This window comes from Aspergillus japonicus, assembly GCF_003184785.1.
Source record: "Aspergillus japonicus CBS 114.51 unplaced genomic scaffold BO86scaffold_3, whole genome shotgun sequence".
NCBI classification, from domain to species: Eukaryota; Fungi; Ascomycota; class Eurotiomycetes; order Eurotiales; family Aspergillaceae; genus Aspergillus; species Aspergillus japonicus.
In genome coordinates, this window is record NW_020291640.1 from 1010895 (window position 1) to 1029418 (window position 18524).

At 54.1% G+C, this 18524-nt stretch overlaps 7 protein-coding genes across 7 annotated transcripts; 2 read left to right on the plus strand and 5 right to left on the minus strand.

The window, feature by feature from the left end:
- Positions 1 to 2154: 2154 nt before the first annotated feature.
- On the minus strand, positions 2155 to 2872 carry BO86DRAFT_395283 (uncharacterized protein; the record flags this gene model as incomplete). The annotated part of the gene is made up of 3 exons (XM_025673298.1): positions 2155 to 2403; positions 2506 to 2640; positions 2705 to 2872. 3 exons carry the CDS (start codon positions 2870 to 2872, stop codon positions 2155 to 2157), a joined length of 552 nt encoding a protein of 183 aa, XP_025532555.1.
- A 747-nt stretch (positions 2873 to 3619) lies between these two features.
- Positions 3620 to 4795, minus strand: BO86DRAFT_395284 (uncharacterized protein; the record flags this gene model as incomplete). Its single annotated transcript, XM_025673299.1, has 1 exon — positions 3620 to 4795. The coding sequence occupies one exon, from the start codon at positions 4793 to 4795 to the stop codon at positions 3620 to 3622; it is 1176 nt and encodes a 391-aa protein (XP_025532556.1).
- A 1389-nt stretch (positions 4796 to 6184) lies between these two features.
- BO86DRAFT_432093 (uncharacterized protein) lies at positions 6185 to 8213 on the plus strand. Its single transcript, XM_025675788.1, has one exon. The coding sequence runs from the start codon at positions 6628 to 6630 to the stop codon at positions 7882 to 7884; it is 1257 nt and encodes a 418-aa protein (XP_025532557.1). The 5' UTR covers positions 6185 to 6627; the 3' UTR covers positions 7885 to 8213.
- A 430-nt stretch (positions 8214 to 8643) lies between these two features.
- Positions 8644 to 10993, minus strand: BO86DRAFT_302486 (Zn(II)2Cys6 transcription factor; the record flags this gene model as incomplete). Its single annotated transcript, XM_025667529.1, has 8 exons — positions 8644 to 9080; positions 9143 to 9323; positions 9375 to 9550; positions 9601 to 9874; positions 9925 to 10466; positions 10516 to 10617; positions 10694 to 10795; positions 10855 to 10993. Coding segments are annotated over 8 exons (1953 nt in total), but the record flags the coding sequence as incomplete, so codon positions are not given.
- A 510-nt stretch (positions 10994 to 11503) lies between these two features.
- egl3 (putative extracellular endoglucanase/cellulase) lies at positions 11504 to 13336 on the minus strand (the record flags this gene model as incomplete). Its single annotated transcript, XM_025667541.1, has 5 exons — positions 11504 to 12666; positions 12719 to 12816; positions 12864 to 12928; positions 12977 to 13182; positions 13237 to 13336. 5 exons carry the CDS (start codon positions 13334 to 13336, stop codon positions 11504 to 11506), a joined length of 1632 nt encoding a protein of 543 aa, XP_025532559.1.
- Positions 13337 to 14854: 1518 nt separating this feature from the next.
- BO86DRAFT_385454 (NRDE family protein) lies at positions 14855 to 16187 on the minus strand. The gene is made up of 2 exons (XM_025671108.1): positions 15978 to 16187; positions 14855 to 15918 (listed from the first exon to the last, which is right to left on the minus strand). The coding sequence occupies exons 1-2, from the start codon at positions 16041 to 16043 to the stop codon at positions 15010 to 15012; spliced, it is 975 nt and encodes a 324-aa protein (XP_025532560.1). The 5' UTR covers positions 16044 to 16187; the 3' UTR covers positions 14855 to 15009.
- Positions 16188 to 17348: 1161 nt separating this feature from the next.
- On the plus strand, positions 17349 to 18482 carry BO86DRAFT_395289 (HVA22/TB2/DP1 family protein; the record flags this gene model as incomplete). The annotated part of the gene is made up of 3 exons (XM_025673300.1): positions 17349 to 17377; positions 17489 to 17638; positions 17693 to 18482. 3 exons carry the CDS (start codon positions 17349 to 17351, stop codon positions 18480 to 18482), a joined length of 969 nt encoding a protein of 322 aa, XP_025532561.1.
- Between the last annotated feature and the right edge of the window lie 42 nt (positions 18483 to 18524).

An 18524-nucleotide genomic window follows, 5' to 3' on the forward strand; every position in this document is an offset into this window, starting at 1 on the left:
ACGCATGCGGATATGTACATACGACCACGAGGAGTGGAAAGCCTTAGCCCTCATCCTGCTGCAATAGAATGGCTTTATAGAGTGTGGGAGTTATATATATATGGCGGGAGGTTGGGACGAGGAGTCAAGAAAAAGTCGAATGCCTAATAAACTAGAATTGGCTCAGTACCCTAGATTATCTCAAGTCGATCCAATGTTGAACTGTATCTGTTACAGAGAGTGATGGCCGCTCTTGCTAAGTATGTACCATGCCCCAACGTCGAATATTTCTTCTGTGTAAGGACCTCTCGCCGCCGAGGAACTCCTCATGGCCCCGCTGTTTTATTGGCTCATAATTTGGCTGCTAGTGGGCTGTGTACATGTTAGTTGGTAGAATTTCTCACTTTCTAGATGCAGACTGGAGCAGGGGGGGGGGGGGGGGAGCAACCAAAATTTGTACGTGCATATATGCCTCTCAATGAATTCTTGCAGGTTGCCATCCTCATAGTATCCGACTGAGCTCTGTCTCAAGTGGTAGGCAGTGCATATCCTCCCAGTCCGCATCAATGGCGTGTGTGGGGCTTAGGCTCGATTCTGGTGAAACGCAGTGGCTGAACAGTTGGGGCTTTGACGTATACTGATTTGCCGCGCTGTAGACGCGCCTGGCCTGCGAATGAAGCGGCGCGTGGCGCGCGGACAGGGATGGATGGAGTATTGCAGCGTGTTCCGGTTCGAGGCTCTGCCTTGCCTGCCCCCCCTTTTACATAGAGATATCCCCAGGCCTCCCGTGCCGACCACCCCGCGATGCCATCGAGCGGAATTGAACTTCTAGCCGTTGCACAATGGCCCCACCAAGATTGGATTTGCCCTGATTCCTGATGCCCACGGACAAGAGAGTCGGTCAGTCAGTCAGTCAGTCGTATGCTCACATGTGCAACACCGATCCGCAGCAGGGTGGCGACGCATCCCACCATCCAGATCCGCCCCAACAGTGATGCCCGATCCTTTCCCACGAACTTCCTCACCTCAGCTGCCTTACCGAGAAAGCTCCGAAAGCGCGAAGCTCCCACACACCAGAAGATGCGGCACCATCGACCTCACACTCTATCTTCACGGGACTGAGTTTGGCTTTGAACTCGCAGGTGTAGCCCCTCCTCGACGGGGCGACTTGCTGCGAGAACTGGCCCTTCTCGGTGCCTACCATAACCAGTGAAAGGATGGATCACTTCTGTCTGCTGTGCCGTGCTGCCCATATCAAGAACCTCCTGTGGTGATGTTGCTTTTTGAAGCGAGGATGGGAAAAGATGAAGAGGACGAATGGCTGGATTTAGGATTGTATGCTAGAATAGCAAGATCAGCAAGTTGGAATTATAAGTTACAAGGTAAGGACGATGGAGTCTTTACGTACAGTCTGTACCTGAGAAAGTGCGGCAGATGTCTACACAGCAGCTGAGATCTAGATCCTTCTTGATAATCAATGACGGGATCTCCGCATGATAACGCTCACCATTTATCGTAGACCACGACAGGGTAACTACGTATACTACAATGTCTAGAAGCTTTACGAAAGGTTCGAAGTATTTTTCTCTGATTATATCTCTGTAACACTGGCAGTAGTGCTGCCCATTTCGCACACATCTAGAGAGGCACCAGAAAGGAGGCGAAGGAACAGGGGGAAAGGCTACTCTTCCTTCAAATAGCAGAATAAACAGTACAGCGCAAAGATAGTGATACTACTGGGATGGAATAGTCACTAGGTCTATTACGAGTAGATAATCGTGCACCGCCAAAAGAAAACCTGGACAAAAGCAAATGTGACACCAAGGACGGAGCTATTTTAGATTTAGACGCCGTGATAAAGGCTTTCTAAGCTAGACAGTATCGGCAAATTCCTCTAGCTAGATAGTGTCTGATTGTTCCTTCTTGATAGTATCTTGTCTGACTGGCAGCTGGGAACCGCCCCCCCAGCTGGCAATCTTGGGAGGGGCCAGGAGGGTTGGTGCTCCTACTAGATAGTGATAATCCAAGACGGCAGCTTGATACGTGATATTCTATGGCACAACGAAGTACTGTACAATGTGCCCGGTACTTCAGCCAAGGGCATCAACGGTAGCGACCTAGTTCAAACTCGGGTTCGGCATTCCTTTCTTGGCCGATTGCCTAAACCCGACCGAATCACCAGCCGATTAATGCCTTGCACCCGTCTAGAAACTTTTGCCAGTCGGATTTGGGAGGCGGATAAGCAAGTAAAAGCTGGACCAGATAGTACAACAGGCCGCAAGTCACACATAGAATGACGGTGAGCATTCCGTGACGGTAAGTTTGATATATGCCGGTGACCTTGCCCCAGATGCGGAAGGTCACGGTAGCCGGCTCTTGAGGCTTGCAGGCAATCTTCGATTTATACTCCGCGACGACACGACGCTAGTTTGAAGGGAGATTTCAGTCTCTCAGAGCCAAAGGTGAAAGGCATGTGTGGGGAATCCAACCTACTCGCCTACCTCGCCTACCTTTTCCGGCTTTTACAAACTTGAATTCGAGCCAGCGTTTCCAGACCAATTTGCCCTCACTCGTGGTTTTCAGAGGCGACTTTTTGCCGTCCTTGAGCAGAGACTCGACACGGTTGATTAGCTCTTCGGACACGAGATATGTTGTCCTAACCTTCAGTACCAGTCAACCTCGCTGTCGTGCTGATACCAGGTTGTGGGGGGTGGGGGGGGTAGACCTCATAAGCCCTACGGCTGCCCTCAATGAAGTAATCCTCAAACTGAGTCTCCAGCGTGATCGGGCCCAAACGCACCCCTTGAGCTGCCAGGAACTCAAACACCGCCATTATCGCCCCCGCCTTACTGTTGGGATATCTGCGAAAGACCGCTTTGGCTCCGGCGAACATTGTGGTGGACGATCGTTTTCATACACGGAGAGTCAAGTCCAATCCGCGATGGGAAGGGGAAAGAGAAAGAGAAAGAAAAGTCTCCGGAAGGAGAGGGGGTTATGATATTCGGTGACGGGGAATACGAACGAACATATGCCCTGTTTGCATTATGTCTCATGAGTTGGCAGCTCTCTCTCCGTTCCCGACTGATGACGCGGGGGCTGGGCGATTCTCGATACAGAAAGCTTGAATCTCCTTCGGACACAGACAGCTCTTCACGCTTGGTACAAGGGGAGCAAGAAGAGGTATTAAGGAGAGCGTGAAGGACGTGTATACCAGGCTATCTGGGAGGAACTACCTAGCATAGTACCTAGTAGTATCCAGGGCATGATCTACGCGCGGCCGAAGCGGTGAGGTGCTACCAACCAATCAGAAGAGGCATGGGACTCCGTCAGATATCAATTTGGATTGAAGCCATTGATGCCATGATCATGGATGGAGCAGCAGCCTGGTAACCAACCGTGGACCGCCTTTGAATCATGTGGTTCGATTACTCAGATACTACAGTGAGCTTGGGCTACTCGTGCCAATCTGCAATAACCCCAAGGTAGCTTAGCTTAGCTTGCCGTAGAAAGCCCAACCCAACTTCATAGAAGCAGTCCTTTTAGTTATATGTACTACTTTGTAACTTTTGTATAGATTCAAGATATCCGATAGATAGATTTTTGTATAGATATAGTATATAGTATATAGTATATAGGTACCCTACATCAACTGACAACTCCAGCCGGACTCCTCAAAGGGTCGAATCAGGCTTGGGGGCTTCCCCTCTTCCATGTTCTTGAGGCAGTCCTCAATGTCTTCCGGCGTGACAATATCTTCTTCTCGGGGGGTCATCAGGGGTTCACCCAGTTGGCCCGACTTCTTCCCTTGTCGGTGAAGAGCCGCGAACTGAACCAAGATGGCCGAACGATTCCTTTCCCCTTCACTGTACAGCCCAATCCAGTCCGCGATCGGCCCATTCGGTAAGTCCTCGAGCCGGACATCGATCACGCCCAGCGCTTGGATCGGAGCTGACAAGAGCCGAGTGTAAGTCAACATACAGTCAAACTCGCTTTTCCACCCGTTGCAGACGCTGTACCCAATGTCGCGGACCATCAGGTAGACCAGATTCTCCGCATATCGCGCCGGGTGGAGCATCTTGACCGGGTAAGCCTTCGTACTCTGCGGGCCCCAACAGTTCAGCATTACCCGGTCCAGGAACAATGGACAGTAGAGCCGCGCATCGGAAGTGACCATGTAATAGGGGTTCTCGGGCAGTGGAGGCTGCGCAGATGGCATCGGAATGCCCGGGCCCAAAATCTTAGACGCACGATAGAGGAAGACGCCTCGAGTCTGATTGCGGCTGTCGTCGGGGTCCTTTGGGAAGCGACCGTCGGTGTGGAAATGATGGTCCGGGATGGGACGGTCGCGGGTGGCGCCCCCCGTCAATGCATGACAGCGGATTTGGGATAGGAAATTGATAGGGTTGGCTGCGAACAGGTCCAGATCCTTGCAGTCGGGGTACTGGGCTTCACGTAGCACCTGGACCGCCTGGTCGATTTGCTGATCCGGAATCATGAACGCGACACAGTGAGGAATGATGGGCACGCCCATAAACGCGAGGGCAGTCTCTCCAAAGAGGGCACTGCCAATGTCATTGCCATCCAGGAGGGACCCCACATCTCGCAGCAGCTTCTCGACAGCCCGTGGGCATCTCGGCGTACGAGCGCTCTCGTCACAATCATCGAAATCAGAGTCAACCTCGGACTCACTGGATGTGCTCGATTCAGTCTCTTCATACATGCCATTCACATCCTCCTCATGTGAGTCATACACTTCTACATCAATATATCTCCTCCATGGCATCACGGACATCTCGGCGAGATCGGAGTGCGACATGATGTTCGTATTGATGATCAATGTTTAGCAACCTGAAGCTGGCATGCTGTACTGGATTGAGCCAGAAAGGGCAGGCTGAGGGGGGTTATATACACGGAACCCTGAACCAGTTCTCTTTGTCATTGTGGATCTTTTGTTCACCGGCGTGTAAGAGCTTTCTTGACAGAGGAATAGAGGAATCTGACGAGCACCCTCACCTTTCAGAGAATGCCTTTGTTGGTCCTTTGTCAGTCTCTGGCTCTCATTGTTGTAGTTTCGCAACACACCTCGCGTACAGGCCCATACAATGCACAGAATACAATGGGCCCTTGGGTTCAAAGGATGGGCGGGGAGAGCGGCAACTCCGGCATCGGAGATAGTTCGGATCAGCTCGGGGTTATATCTCTCCGGTCTCGTGAGGGCAGGAGACATCGTCTTGTCTGCTCTAGGTTATGTGTATATCTGCGACAGCGAGTTATCATTGAATCGGAAGGTTACCGTGGTAGACTGAACCCAAGCACCCATCGGCTTACAATCGGTGGGGCTGCCTAGCGGCCACGGAGGCGAGGGACCCAGTCGGGAACGCCCGCAGGGGAATCTCTGATATGTGTGAAGCTACAAAGCTCACGACAAAGGAGTGAGGCCATTGTTCCACCAGCAGCATGCATAACAAAGACTGCCGCCATTATTGTGATCGTTGGCGCCGAGTTTTCGTCAGGCCATACTTTGGACCACCAAGGGTCTTTTTTGTCTCTGTCAGTAGTAAGTTACCCTTTAGTGAACCCTTCACCTGCCTGGGATTGATCTACTCGTATAAGTCTTTCTAGCTGCACGTTCTATCATTTGGAAATTTGCTGCTGGTGGAGGCAAGGATGAAGGATGAAAAGCCAATTACAGTGCTGATAATAAAGCTTTGGAGCATCTTATACTAGCAAAACCATGCACCAAGCACATACGACCACAGGGTGTGGAAAATAGGGCTTCCCGTCCGCTCAGCCGTACTCAAGCCACACGCCGGGAGGTTAGTAGTTGGGTGGGTGACCACCAGCGAATCCCTTCTGTTGTATGTTTTTTTTGCCCTTCCAATGCTTGCTCCTGCGGGTACAGTTGCCTTTGGCAGGCACGATTAAGTCAATTCCCCGTGTCCATCTATCTAGTCTACTAGTCCAGCAACCTTTGATTGAATTCCAAAACATGGCACGGGGTACGTACAAGATATCCGGATATATGCGTTAGGGGTGCGAATGAAGCCACCGGAGGATCTCGGATTCGTACTTCCGGATGACAGACGGTCATTGCCTTAGTATCTCCCTGGCTCTTGATACGTAAGTTGTATGTTGCTTCCAGCCCCGTATTCCCCCACTCCCCATCCAGCCAACTCTAAACCCATTGCAGCGAAACCCCACCCGCCCAGGGCCCAAGAAGGTGTGCTTTGCATTATCCCGATCCAGCAATCAGATCACCCTAGCAGCTCGGTCAATTCCACATTCCCAATAGTGCGGGTGGTTGATCGCGCGCCATGAATCCTGGTCTAGCGCAGATCGGGCAAGCGATCAGCGATCTTCGACTATCTTCGACTCAGGGATCAAGCCGGCCGCTCGCTCCGCCATTCAGCTACTCAGCACTTGTGCCCAACAGGCAGTGATCGACATCTTCGGGTGGTGATGTTAGGTTTGTGAAGAGGAACCCGACTGCCCTAGGTGAAGTGTCTTTCGCATCGCCGCGAATCGCCTTGGTAGTGGGCAACCCAGGAAAATTCAAATAGGAGGTCCAGTCCCCCTCCCCCCTCCTCCCAAGCTGAAGGGTCCATCCCAGTCCAGCAAGCATCAGAAACCTTGGCTTCGGACAGAATCATGCTGGCCCAAGCTCTCAAGAAGTCGCTCGTGGTCGCCGCGCTGGGGCTGAGCGCCGTCCTCCCCACGGCGCTGGCGCAGCAGTCGGCCAACGCCAGCACGCTGGTGAGCCGGCGACTGACCGAGTACCTGCTGCCGGTGGCGACGGAGACGCACGAGTTCGCGCGCGTGCCGAACACGAACTTCGTGCTGCTGTCGCAGATGTCGGACAGCGCGCTGATCAAGATCGAGCTCGACCCCGCCACGGAGGAGCCGATCGCGTGGCAGTCGTTTCCGATGGGACGCAACCGCAGCTCGCAGCTGCACGGCGTGTGGCCGTCGACGCTGTACCCGGGGCTGATGTGGCTGACGCTGCAGGCGGAGAACCAGCTGCTGCTGGTGGACCCCGGCCGCACGCTGGCGAGCAAGCCGGTGGTGGTGCGCACCCTCGACATCCCCGTCCCCGGCAACGGGCCGCACTGCGTCTTCGAGATCGGGAACCGCGTGTGGGCCGGTCTGAAGGTCGCCTCGCCGCAGACGGGCCAGTACTACGTCTTCTCGGCCGATGTCTCGCACCTGAACGCCACGGCCGTCGCCACCGTCCGGGACCCGAAGCTGTACCCCTGCCTCAACAGCCCCGTCTTCATCAAGGAGGAGCCCGCCACCGGCCTGATCTACGTGACCCAGGACACCGACTCGTCCATCATGCGCATCAACGCCACCAGCGGCGAGACGGCGCAGCTGGCCATCCCGCCCGCCGTCGGCAACAACGCCGTGGGGATGGTCGCCATCGCCACGGGCCCGTTGCGCGGCGTGTGGTTCACGCTGGCCGGCAACGCCACCGGCGGCACGGGCACCTTCGGGCACATCGGCGCCGATGGCGCCATGGCCTTCTTCAAGCTGCAGCACCCCTTGCTCGGCACCAACGCGGGCCTGCTGCACATCGCGGATGCGTCGTCGTCGTCGTCGACCGAGGCCGGCGGCGGCGGGCCCGCCCTGTGGCTGCTGTCCACCTCCCTGCTGAGCAGCAACTCGCCGGACGCGCTGATCCGCGTGACCTTCGACGCCAACCTCACCGCCGTCGCCGACGAGGAGTACGTCTCCATGCCCACCCAGAACGCCATGGTCCACCGCGTGCTGCCCCTCGACACCACCGTCCTGGTCTCCGAGCTCCACACCTTCACCCTCGCCCAGCTCGCCTACGTCCATACCGTCGCCGGCCAGTGGCTGCCCGCCGAGGCGGTCACCAACACCACCGTCTACACTCAGGCCGGTTGATTCGAGAGGGGGAGGGGGGGGGTTCCTCTCCTCCTGGACTACCGGATGCAATCGGTGGACATGCCTGCCTTCCGGGCATAATAGATATACACTCTTGGTTTATAATTCTAATCGAATATGATACATACATTACTTGGACCACAATCCCTCTACGCATTGGATGATGGGCAAGCGGTGAGGAAGCTGGCTACTGAAACACGCACCTTTGAGATTTGCCTGGTAGGATGCGCTGAATACTATTGTAGGGGTTTTGCCTGATCTTGTACCTTTTAGGGGGGGGTCTTCCATCCTCATCGGGTGGGGGAATGATGTGTATACTTATACATACCTATGAGGAAGAGGCAGTCGAACCTATTAATTGACACGGTTGCGTGCAGCGTCCGCTTGACTCGGCATTGTGAGGCTTCCCTTGTCCCTTGCAACACGCCAGAATATCAGGCGTCATGAGAGGACGGGATGTGAGGGTACGGAGAGTGCATGAGCTACTTCTTGTCCGCCAAGCATTCCATTCATGGGGCGCAAACAAAGGAGGAAGGCTTGCACGGCCTTCGCTCCTCGCGATGTACATTCAAATATAGTGTCTTGGGTGCCTCGCAGGCCGCCGAGACGCCTGTTCATTGGGAGCCTTAGTGCTGAAGCAGTGACTGATGATGATAGTCCTAGGAAGCCAGCCCTCGCTGCGAGGAGCCCGCCAGGCCTCGGGAGTGAGACAGATACGGCGAATGTCTACCATCCTCACTCGAACTCATGAGGCACCCCTCACATCAACCTCTGCCCCTCGAGTCCGAATCCAATATCCCACGCACTCTCATTCAGCAAGTCCAGATGCTCGGCCAGACTCAAGATCTGGGTAGGGCTCATCGTGATTTCCTCATCCGTCATCATGAATTCAGACTCCACCGCGCGATCCGTCTGCTCGGGAAAGCTCACCATGCGGGAGACACTCTCCCTTCCATCATCATCCGCACTACTCTCCCCGCTCACGACATGTCCGGTCATCCTCTGCAACAAATCTAGTTCCTTCTGCCGCAGCGCGGCTGTCATGTTGCCCTTGGCCACGATGTCGGACAGCATGCGTGAGGCGGTGAGCACGTAGCTGGCCATGTCCGGCACCAGAGCAGGGTCGATGAAGTGGGCGATGGTGAGGATGAATGCCGAGGAGAAGATCCCTTCCAGGTCGAAGGGAAGGAAAGACTCTACGCGTTTTGTAAGTTCCATGCAAGAAGAGGAGGAAGAAGAGGAAAATCAGCAGACATACCGAGGAGCGACTGCTCGTATAGCACAGATAGAGTCCTCAATGAGATCTTGGCTGACTGCAGAGAGGTTTCGAGAAGCGGTCTCAGCTGAACGGGGATCACTGTCTCGCCTCGCTGGTCCTGTGGTTGGAGCCGACTGATGAGAAAGTGAAGGAACAGCGGGCGCGTGGCTAGAATAATGCACTGTGACAAGCGTCAGTCGGCATGTGATGTGTGAGTTATACATAAGCCTACTTGGTGGTATTTGACTGTCAGATGGCTCGTCATGGTCGATACTGTCCGTAGGGAATGATGCGAGACTTTGGCGGCCATCTCCTCTGTCTCCCGCAGGATATCAGCCATCTCTCGCAGCACGGACTGAATTGTGGAGATGAATGACTGGCGCAATCGAAAATCGGTCGTATATACGGCTAGAAGCACCATATTAGAAGGGGCCGCACACATCGAATCCTACACCTACAATTCAACACGCGGCCGATCGTCCGGGAAAGCTTGACATGCATGGTAAAGAACAGGGCATCCTCTGACTGATCATAAGCGACGGGGAGCGCACAGGTGATCTCCGCATCCTGGATCGATACTGGGCCCCCGATCATCGATGATAGCTGCCGATCAAGGATATATGCGGACCACCAGATGTTACGGCACTGATGCGCGATACCAGTCCCAAAAAGTCCGTCGGGTGGCTCCCGATATATTCCTTCCATGATACACATCCGAATCGCCTGGCCGACCTGCGATTGCGGTCAGCGCTTGGTCAATACCTTTCGTCAAGGTCTCCCACATAAACATAAGCAGCATCCTTCATGTCCACCGACACTAGATATAGGCCGATCAGGTACAGGATCTGCATGCCACGATTGGGCTGGCGATTGAGGCCTATAAAGTCTGGTACTAGCGACATAGCTCGTGTGAAGAAAGCTGATCCTGGCGGTAATTTGGGATTCCTGGGTGTAGTAAGGAACGCCTTGGCGAGAGCGATGATCAGGAGGTATTGAATGAACCATAGAGGCTGAGCTTTAGCTTTCTCGAGCCCTCTATCGTAGAACTCGTGAAGGTGAGGTATAAACTCGTCTTCATCGACAAGATATAGCATCCGGGAGGAATGGAACTTGACGGTATTGAGCAAATAGAGAAAGTCATCTAGCGACGGCAGTCCCTCCACAACAGAGACATCATCGAAATCAGTCCGGGACCAGCTAAGTTCCCAGGTACAACCATCGATGTGAAAAGGAAGATCTGGGCACGGGTAGTCGGGAACTGCCGATTTGAGCAGCAGGAAGACGCGCTGGGAGAAGGACCAGGAGGACGACGGCCCGCAATATCCTGAAGATTCAGCCAAATCCATGGAAGTCATCTCAGACCTGGAGCTTACTATATCGTCCGGTGGTATCCTTCAGGTAGAAGGATGTGGCAGAAACAAGAGGGTTGGTGATGAGTGTCTCGGCGGTGCTCCTTTGGGGAAGTTGGGACACATCTTAAGATCAGTCAATGGGTGTGCCCTAATGCGATGTATAGTATCCCTACAATTACCGTCTGCGAGAGAAGGTGACGGGGGGCTACTCCGGGGCACTCTTTCTTCGGACAATTCCTTGGTCGGTGGCGCTGATTGGGGGCGGCGCAGGGCACAATTGTCCTCGAGCGCACGCAGATAACTAAAAGCGCAGTGAGTGTCGTTTCATGAGTCGCTGAGTCGCCAAAGTTGGTAAGGTACCGTACCTTTCTGACACTAAAACCTTTCTCTCGGGTCTTTTGAACGTGCAATCGACATGACGGGCGACACAAGATTGACAAGGGAACCGGCCGGAGCATTTGGTCTTCCGCTTTTTACATTCTTCGCAGCTAGCGGGAGTCAGCAGATATGGTCCACGCGGAGAAGTTGATTAATGAGGTAATACGCATTTGGCACCTTGTCCAATCGTGATTTCCGTCGAAACGGTGGCATTCTCGACGTAACCAGCGATACGGAATAGATGTATCGAATTAGAGAGAAAGTGACGGGGTCCAAATGAAGGAAGCAAGGATGGTTTTCTCGGAGGCCTCTTCCGAAGCAGACACCGCCCGGAGCAGCCAAGGTGGCGGTTTGCCAACAACGGCCTCGGACGTGGGTTCCGGTGCGACATGAACTGGCAGCTGTACAAAATCTGGAACATGGTTGAAGCATTTCGACAGTAAAAACTTACATATACACCGGTGGCACAAATATGCTGGGCAAGCCAATCTATATTGTGTGGGAATCTCCCTAATGAATTTTTCTTAGATATATACAAGAATAAGAATCAAGCTAATCTCCTTCCACCCCCTCGGCTCATACTAGCCTTTCAGATAATTAACCATCCCGGAGCTACCGCACCGTCGCTAATTTAGTTGGAGGAGGCGACACACTGGTAGTAGTAGTCGTTCTGCTTGACGCAGGTGTAAGGGCTCGCGCACTCGGTGGGTCCAGTCCAGTTAAGTCCACCGCACTGGTAGTACTGATTGACCTGGCCAGCAGCGTTGGTGGCCAGGGCACCCTGGGGGTCGCTGACACCGGCGCTGCCGCTGGCAGCAGCCACGCTGGAGGTGATGGGGCTGGGGATGACGGCAGGGGTGGTGGCGGCAACGGCAGCAGAAGTGGTAGTAGGCTGCTTGACGACAACGGCGGTGGTGGTAGGCTGAGTGGCAACAACGGCGGTGGTGGTAGGCTGAGTGGCAACAATGGCGGTGGTGGTAGGCTGGGTGGCAACAACAGCACTGGTGGCAGAGGCGGAAGCAGCGCTGCTGGTGCTGTGCAGCTTGCAAGGAGACTTAGACTTGGTGGAGGTGGCAAAGGTGGTAGCAGAAGAGCTGCTGCTGGGAGCGGCGGCAGCGACGGAGACGGCGGAGGTGGTCGAGACCTGAGGGTGGGGAGCGGCAGTGGTGGTCTGCTGAACGGCAGAGACAGCGGAGGTGGCCGCGGAGGTGGCGGCAGCGACAGAGGTAGCAGCGGAGCTGGAAGCAGAGGTGGTAGAATCACCATCGGGGAAGTACTTCTCCAGGATGGGAAGGTAGGTCGAGTAAGCCGGGCCATCGGAGGGCTGCAGGCTGTACATGTAGGATCCCCACCAGGGACCGGCAGACCACCAAGAGGCACCAACCCAGACATCGCTGTTCTCCGACATGTAGGAAAGCATGCCCTCAACGGCCTCCTCACAGACGGAGTTGACACCACCGGCGAATTCTCCGATAACACCCTTCTTGTTGTTGGTCTGGAGCCACTCGGTGGCGCTCTCGAGACGCTCCTTACCGATGGTGGAGCTGACGCAAGTCTCCGAGGTACCAGAGGCATCGGAGTCAAGGTACTGGTGCATCTCGTAGATGATCTTGTCCTCAGTGTCGGTCAGGCCGGAAAGGTCGTCGTTGTTTTCGGTCCAGGTCCAGGCACCGGAGTAGCTGTTACCCTCAACGAAGATGTACTGGGTGGTGGCGCCTGCGGCACGGATACCGTCAATGGCGGCCTGGTTGAGGCTCAGGACCAACGACTGCTCCATATCATGGTACTCGTTGTCTGATGGATCAGATTAGTCTCATGCTTTATCAGCAGGCACTATGCAACTCACTGGTGTCGAAGATAACCTTGTCATTGTCAGCGAACTCGGCGGCAACGTTCTTCCACCAGGTCTGGAAATCAGAGGTGGAAGTGATGATGTTTCCGTTGCTAGTAGATTATTAGCCACGTCTAGCACAGGATGCCGGTCGACCTACTATCTTCCATAGTTGTGGGGATCGAGGACAGCGTAAGCTCCGCTGTCAGTGACGAACTGAACGGTCTGTCTTTTGTCAGAATGATTCGATGGCTATGATCATGTGGCTCATACCGATTTGAGGTCGCTGAGGTAGGCAGAAGCAAACGAGCCGGTGATGCTGTCGGGAGTAAGACGCTCCATCAGGAAGGGAATACGGAACATGTTCATGCCCGCATCTCTCAGGATCTGGATCTGGCTGGTCGTAGGCCAGGTGTAGGTGGTTCCCAGAGTACCAACGCCGGAACCAAACTCAGCACCAGACTCGCTAACACCGAAGACTGCGGCGGTTAGCACTGCTGTTCTCTATCTCCTTAAAGCATGGCATGACCTACAGGTGAAGCCAGAGGAAGCACGCTTCTTCATCTCACGCTTGGGAAGAGCGTTAACCATGCCGGCAGCCGAGGCCGCGATAACCAAGTTGCTGATTCTCATATTGAAAAGAATGTATATCGATCTGGTCGATTAAAAGAGTGACTGGTGAAAAGAATGAATGAATGTGAGAGTAAAGAAGGAACGTCAAGAGCCAGTCTTGATTGTGATGTGCCAAGCAGCAAAGACGAACGGCCGGGGGCTCTCGTTCTTATACCACTCGATCGTCCAGGCACCGAAGCTAGTCAGAAGATTCCCTGGCAATTCAACGGTTCCACTGCTTAATCTCGGAAGCAGAATTGGGCGCATCCCCCTGAGACCGCCACTGGAGGAATCGGGACCCATGCACCCGGGTGGATATGTAAAAGTCGAGAACCTTTCGCCCCAAATCCATCTCCCCCGATATGAGCAGGCTCCAGGCCGGCGCCGAAGCTAGCAAGGACCCTTAATATCACTTACATGTGATATCTGGGCGCTTCGCCAGCGACTCGGACCACGACTTTCGCGCCTCGTCAAGAAAAAGGAATCCCAGCTGGAAACAAAAAATAATTCCGTATCCCAGACATCAACTCCGGCATTGTTGCGACATCCCCTCAATTCTCCTTCACGGAACGTTCGAGTTTAGTGGAGAAGGTCGCCAGCACCGTTGTCGCAGCTCAAGGCTTAGCACAATAGGGAAAAACAAGTGTCCCCATCATGATCACCCTTTTCGGAGGCGTGCACTGGCCCCAAGCCGTCGTCCTTCATTTCTCCAGGTCAAATTGCCGTTTGGCGGCGTGGGGCCACACCATGCAATGGCTAGGAAATCTGATCTAGATGAAACAGCATCGCGTCCCAAGCCTGCCGTTCGTTGGTGGAGCGCTCGGCGATGGGATTCAATTAATTAATTAATTCCGGGCCGAGGACGCACACAAACGGCGAGGTGCTGGCAGTCAAGAGGGCGGTTGATTTCATTCACCTCAGCTCAGAGCAAGATTTGGTCGTCTTTTTTTTCCCCGACTCGCCCGGCTGTTCTTCCCAATTAATTAATGGGCCGGTCCGATATTATTTCACCTGAGACATTCACCCTTTGCGACCCACCGAAACCGTCCACCAACTTCCAGGCTTCGCAGTGCTCATTTCCAGACGACCGACCTGTCATATTGGTCGGCGTCTTCATGATGATCAATAATCAGACATTGAGTAGGAAGATTTTTCTCCCAATTGATGATGATGGGGAGGAGCGAGGATGAGTTCCGTTGACGATGGCACGTAATTTTGTTCCAGTGGTTCTGGTTTGTTTGTGGTTGTGGAGATTTGAGAGGGGACGGAGGGACGGACGGAGGGACGGAGTACGGGGGGATATGCTGGCAGGGAACGTTTGTTGCTTGTTTGTCTCTACTCTCTCCTGACAGGCACGTGCCGAAATTACACCACAGTGGGAGATTCGCCTCAACCTCACCGCAATCTATTGTGCTGTACATCAGCTAAATGCTCATCGTGCATTCACTCGGATACACGGGTGGCGGTTCTAGTCGCACTGGATAGTTTCTCGAATAGACTACCAGCTGGTGCCTAACCAGTTTATGCCCACTTCGCTTGTCCAGTAGCTTGCAATCGGTTGCTATTTTGGCATTCTCGATATTAAACCATTATACTATTTACAAAGCCACACCCATTGAGAGTCGGAGCAAAGACCCATGTGCAGGCAAGTGCATTGCAATCTACCTAAGATCCCAGTCCCCAGTCCCCTTTTCTCATCGTCGGCCGACATGGAATTCAAACGATCGATCACCTTGGCCGATCGGGATGGCAGTGGCATCGTTGTCATAAAGCGTACGCTCAAAATAGCGCACCCGTCCGTCTGTACTCACCAGGATAATTGTTTGCTGCTGTGTCCCATATGCCCCCTGCAGGAAGGAGTGGTCTAGAGCATCATGTTGCCCGGAAGAAGCATCCTCCGCCGTCGTGTTCTCGACGCAGACCGCAGGCACCTCATCTGCGGGTTTGACAGGCTTCTCGCGAGCTCCCAATACAGGGATAAATATGCTTTGCCTAAAGTATGGGAGGTAGTCTTCTGCGGTGGCATCCTCGGCGAGCTTGGGCAGCGTGTTGATACTCAGCATATTGAGCAGTCTGTTGATGAGTGCATCCTCCTCTTCCCCGGCCTGCGCGTGCTCCGCAATGGCTTCCTTCATCAGTCTCTCGCCCTCAAGGATTTTGGGCCAAGATCGGTCGTCGAAAACTGTATTGCTGAGGCCAAGTGTCTGACCTTTCTCTGTGGCAACCCAGGCAATATGATCCATGGTAGACGAGCGATTGGAAACAATGGCCAGGGGTTCGTTGACGTAACCGCACAGAAGACTGAATCCCCCAACATTCCTGGCAGACGGACTTGCAACCATTCCTTGCACAAACTCCTCAGTTGACTGTCGTCGGTCCGGAGCCGATGTCAGCCAGCTGTTAACGATGAGACCCCGACTTCGCGCTCCAGTAGCCTGTTCAGAAGTGTCCTCGCGGTAGTTGGTCAACACAGCTACTTTTCCGTCTCTAGTGATTCCCATCCACGTCCCATGTGTCGCTCTGGCTAGATCTCGGCCACCTAATATGTCGGATGTTGGTTCTGGCCACCAGTCGGCGGGGGATGTTGGTCGTCGGAGGTATTCCTAGCCGTCGTCAGTCCTAAAGCTCTCCACCTAGCATCTGGGGTGGAATTGCTTCGTACATCCCTATTGTCAATTATGATCAATGAATATGATGGATGGGCAGTTGATAACAGTGCAATACACATTGTTGCAGAACTCGATGGTCGGAATAGAAGCACGAGCAGGTAAGCGATTCACTTGCGGGGAGCTCGACCACGGATGTCAGGCCAGAGCTTGGCCACCACTTGTATGAGGGGCAGATTGGAGCTTGTGGAACAGTCACGCAGTTGAATTGTGGATAGCTACCGGTATGAGCTGACTCCGCTGGTTGATTCAAGTATCGAAGCAAGCTCTCAATATTGAGAAAGAATCGAAAGACTGGTCGTATGGTCGGTGAGTGAGGGAAATGAGGCGACTATTGGGCACTTGAGGTCATCCGACAACAAACACGACCGGCAGTTTGGCTCCACCGCCCGACTTCGCTGGCTACCGCATGCCGCCATATCTATTTATCGATAAGGGACGAGCCATAGACTGAAGCTCAATTTCTAGCTGGATATGAACTTTCATTTTCGGATATTGACTGCTTCGATTGCGAGAAAACAATTATGCACCGTCACTCAATGACAATGGTGGTGTGACTGATCCAAACACCCTGATCTCTGACCTAGGAGCCAGCGAAGTTGCACCTATCATGCCTAGGTAATGCTCGATAACGTTGTCCTGCGATCCACAATTAGGACGAATCACAGACCGCCAATGCAGTACGGTACCCCCTTGGTCCCTGGCCATTGCTGTCGGCCTTGCATCCGTCTCCTGGATTTCTCGCTTTCGCTGAAGTAGGGGAAGAGAGAAATCTTCCAATTTTCCATGCTCATGAACCTGTCGAAATGTGCTCATCACAGCATGAATACCGTCATGACGTCACCCAGATTAAATCCACAGGAAGCGGAAAGCGGAAGGACGATGAGGCAGCAAGGCCTCAAGGCTGTGGAGGCTCCAAGGCCATAAGGCCACAAACTGGCCCCGCCCGTGACGGCACGAATGCCTGAGGTGGATGATGTCTTCTATTATTAAGACTCCGACTCCAGAATAGGGCTCGATGGGTCGTACTACTTACTGATCCGGCCCCAGTTGCTCAAGGCAGCCACGCTTCATCTGGGTTGCCCTCTCGTGCAAAGATTTTTTACACTTCTTATCTCTCCCTCTTTCCACAATTCTCCCGCAAGTCTTATAGCCCTTTCATTCTTCCCTTTCTTTGCTGCGGCCGGCCGCTCTCCTTTGTGCTGCTCATCCGGAGGTCGCGTGAAGCTTCCCCGCCCCGCAATCCGACTGCTGTTCAGCTTACCGATAAATCGATCCCCTCACCCCTGAGAGTAACCGCTACAATATTACCATCGGAAAAAATCAATCCTTAGAGCGGTCAGTCTTTGCAAGTGCGCCAGCCCATCATGTTTGGTATAATTGCAGATTTGTTCTCGTAAGTCCTCGCCAGTCCCCCACCGCTCCTCCCCTCACTCCGCAGATTCGGAGATCTCCCTCTCCCCAATTAAGGTAGACCAGATTCTAACCAACCCTCACATGAAAACAGATCGGTCATCACGATTCTCTTCCCTATCTTTGCCTCGTATAAAGCTCTGCGGTCCTCTGACCCCTCTCAACTGGCACCATGGCTGATGTACTGGGTGGTTTTGTCCGCCGTGCTGATGGCTGAGTCCTGGACAGTCTTTATCCTCGGATGGTTCGTAGCTGGAAATTACGGCTATTTGGTCTCGCGCTGATGGACATGATGCAGGGTGCCGTTCTACAGCTGGATCCGCCTCTTTTTCTTCTCTTACCTTGTCCTCCCCCAGACGCAGGGCGCAATCATCCTATACCAGGAACACGTTGATCCTTTTCTTGCCCACCATGAGCGAGAGATTGAGGAATTCATTGGCCGTAGCCACGAGCGCGCCAAGGCTCTGGGGCTGCATTATTTCTACCAAGCCGTGGATTACATCCGAGAGAACATCCTCGGCTGGCCGGCTCAGCGCCCGGCGGCTCCTCCTCCCCCGCCCCCGACTGGTCCTGCTGCCTACGCGCAGTCGCTTCTCTCGCGATTCAACATCCCCGTAGCTCCTGCATCTGGAGGGCCAACGGCCCCATCGGCCCCCGCTGCCGGCGCTCACGATTGGTTCTCCACCATCAGTTCCGCCGTGGCAGCTGTGACCTCCGCCGGCAAGACCCCCGAAGCCCGTGGCGAGGAACTGTCTGCCAGCGGCAACCTGCTGCCCCGCGATATCGCCTCCATGTCCCGCGCCGATAAAGCGCAGTACATCTCCCACCAACGCGACCTGCTAGAGGTGCTGCGCAGCGCGCTGGCGAAGGAGGAGCGTGAGCTGCACGGCAGCGAGACGGAGACGGACGACCTCGCGTACGGCAGTACCCCGTTGCATAAGAACCCGAGCGAGAACTCGTTCCACCACGTGGAGCACGAGGACCTCCACAGGAGCTCTCCGGATCTGTCCGGCCGGACGGCCAGCGGTACCTGGTCTTCGGGGTGGTTCAACGGCGAATCGACTGATATGCGTAACCGCCATCCTTAAAAGATAAGATCCAACGGGTGGTGGTTGTTCTTCCTTGATATT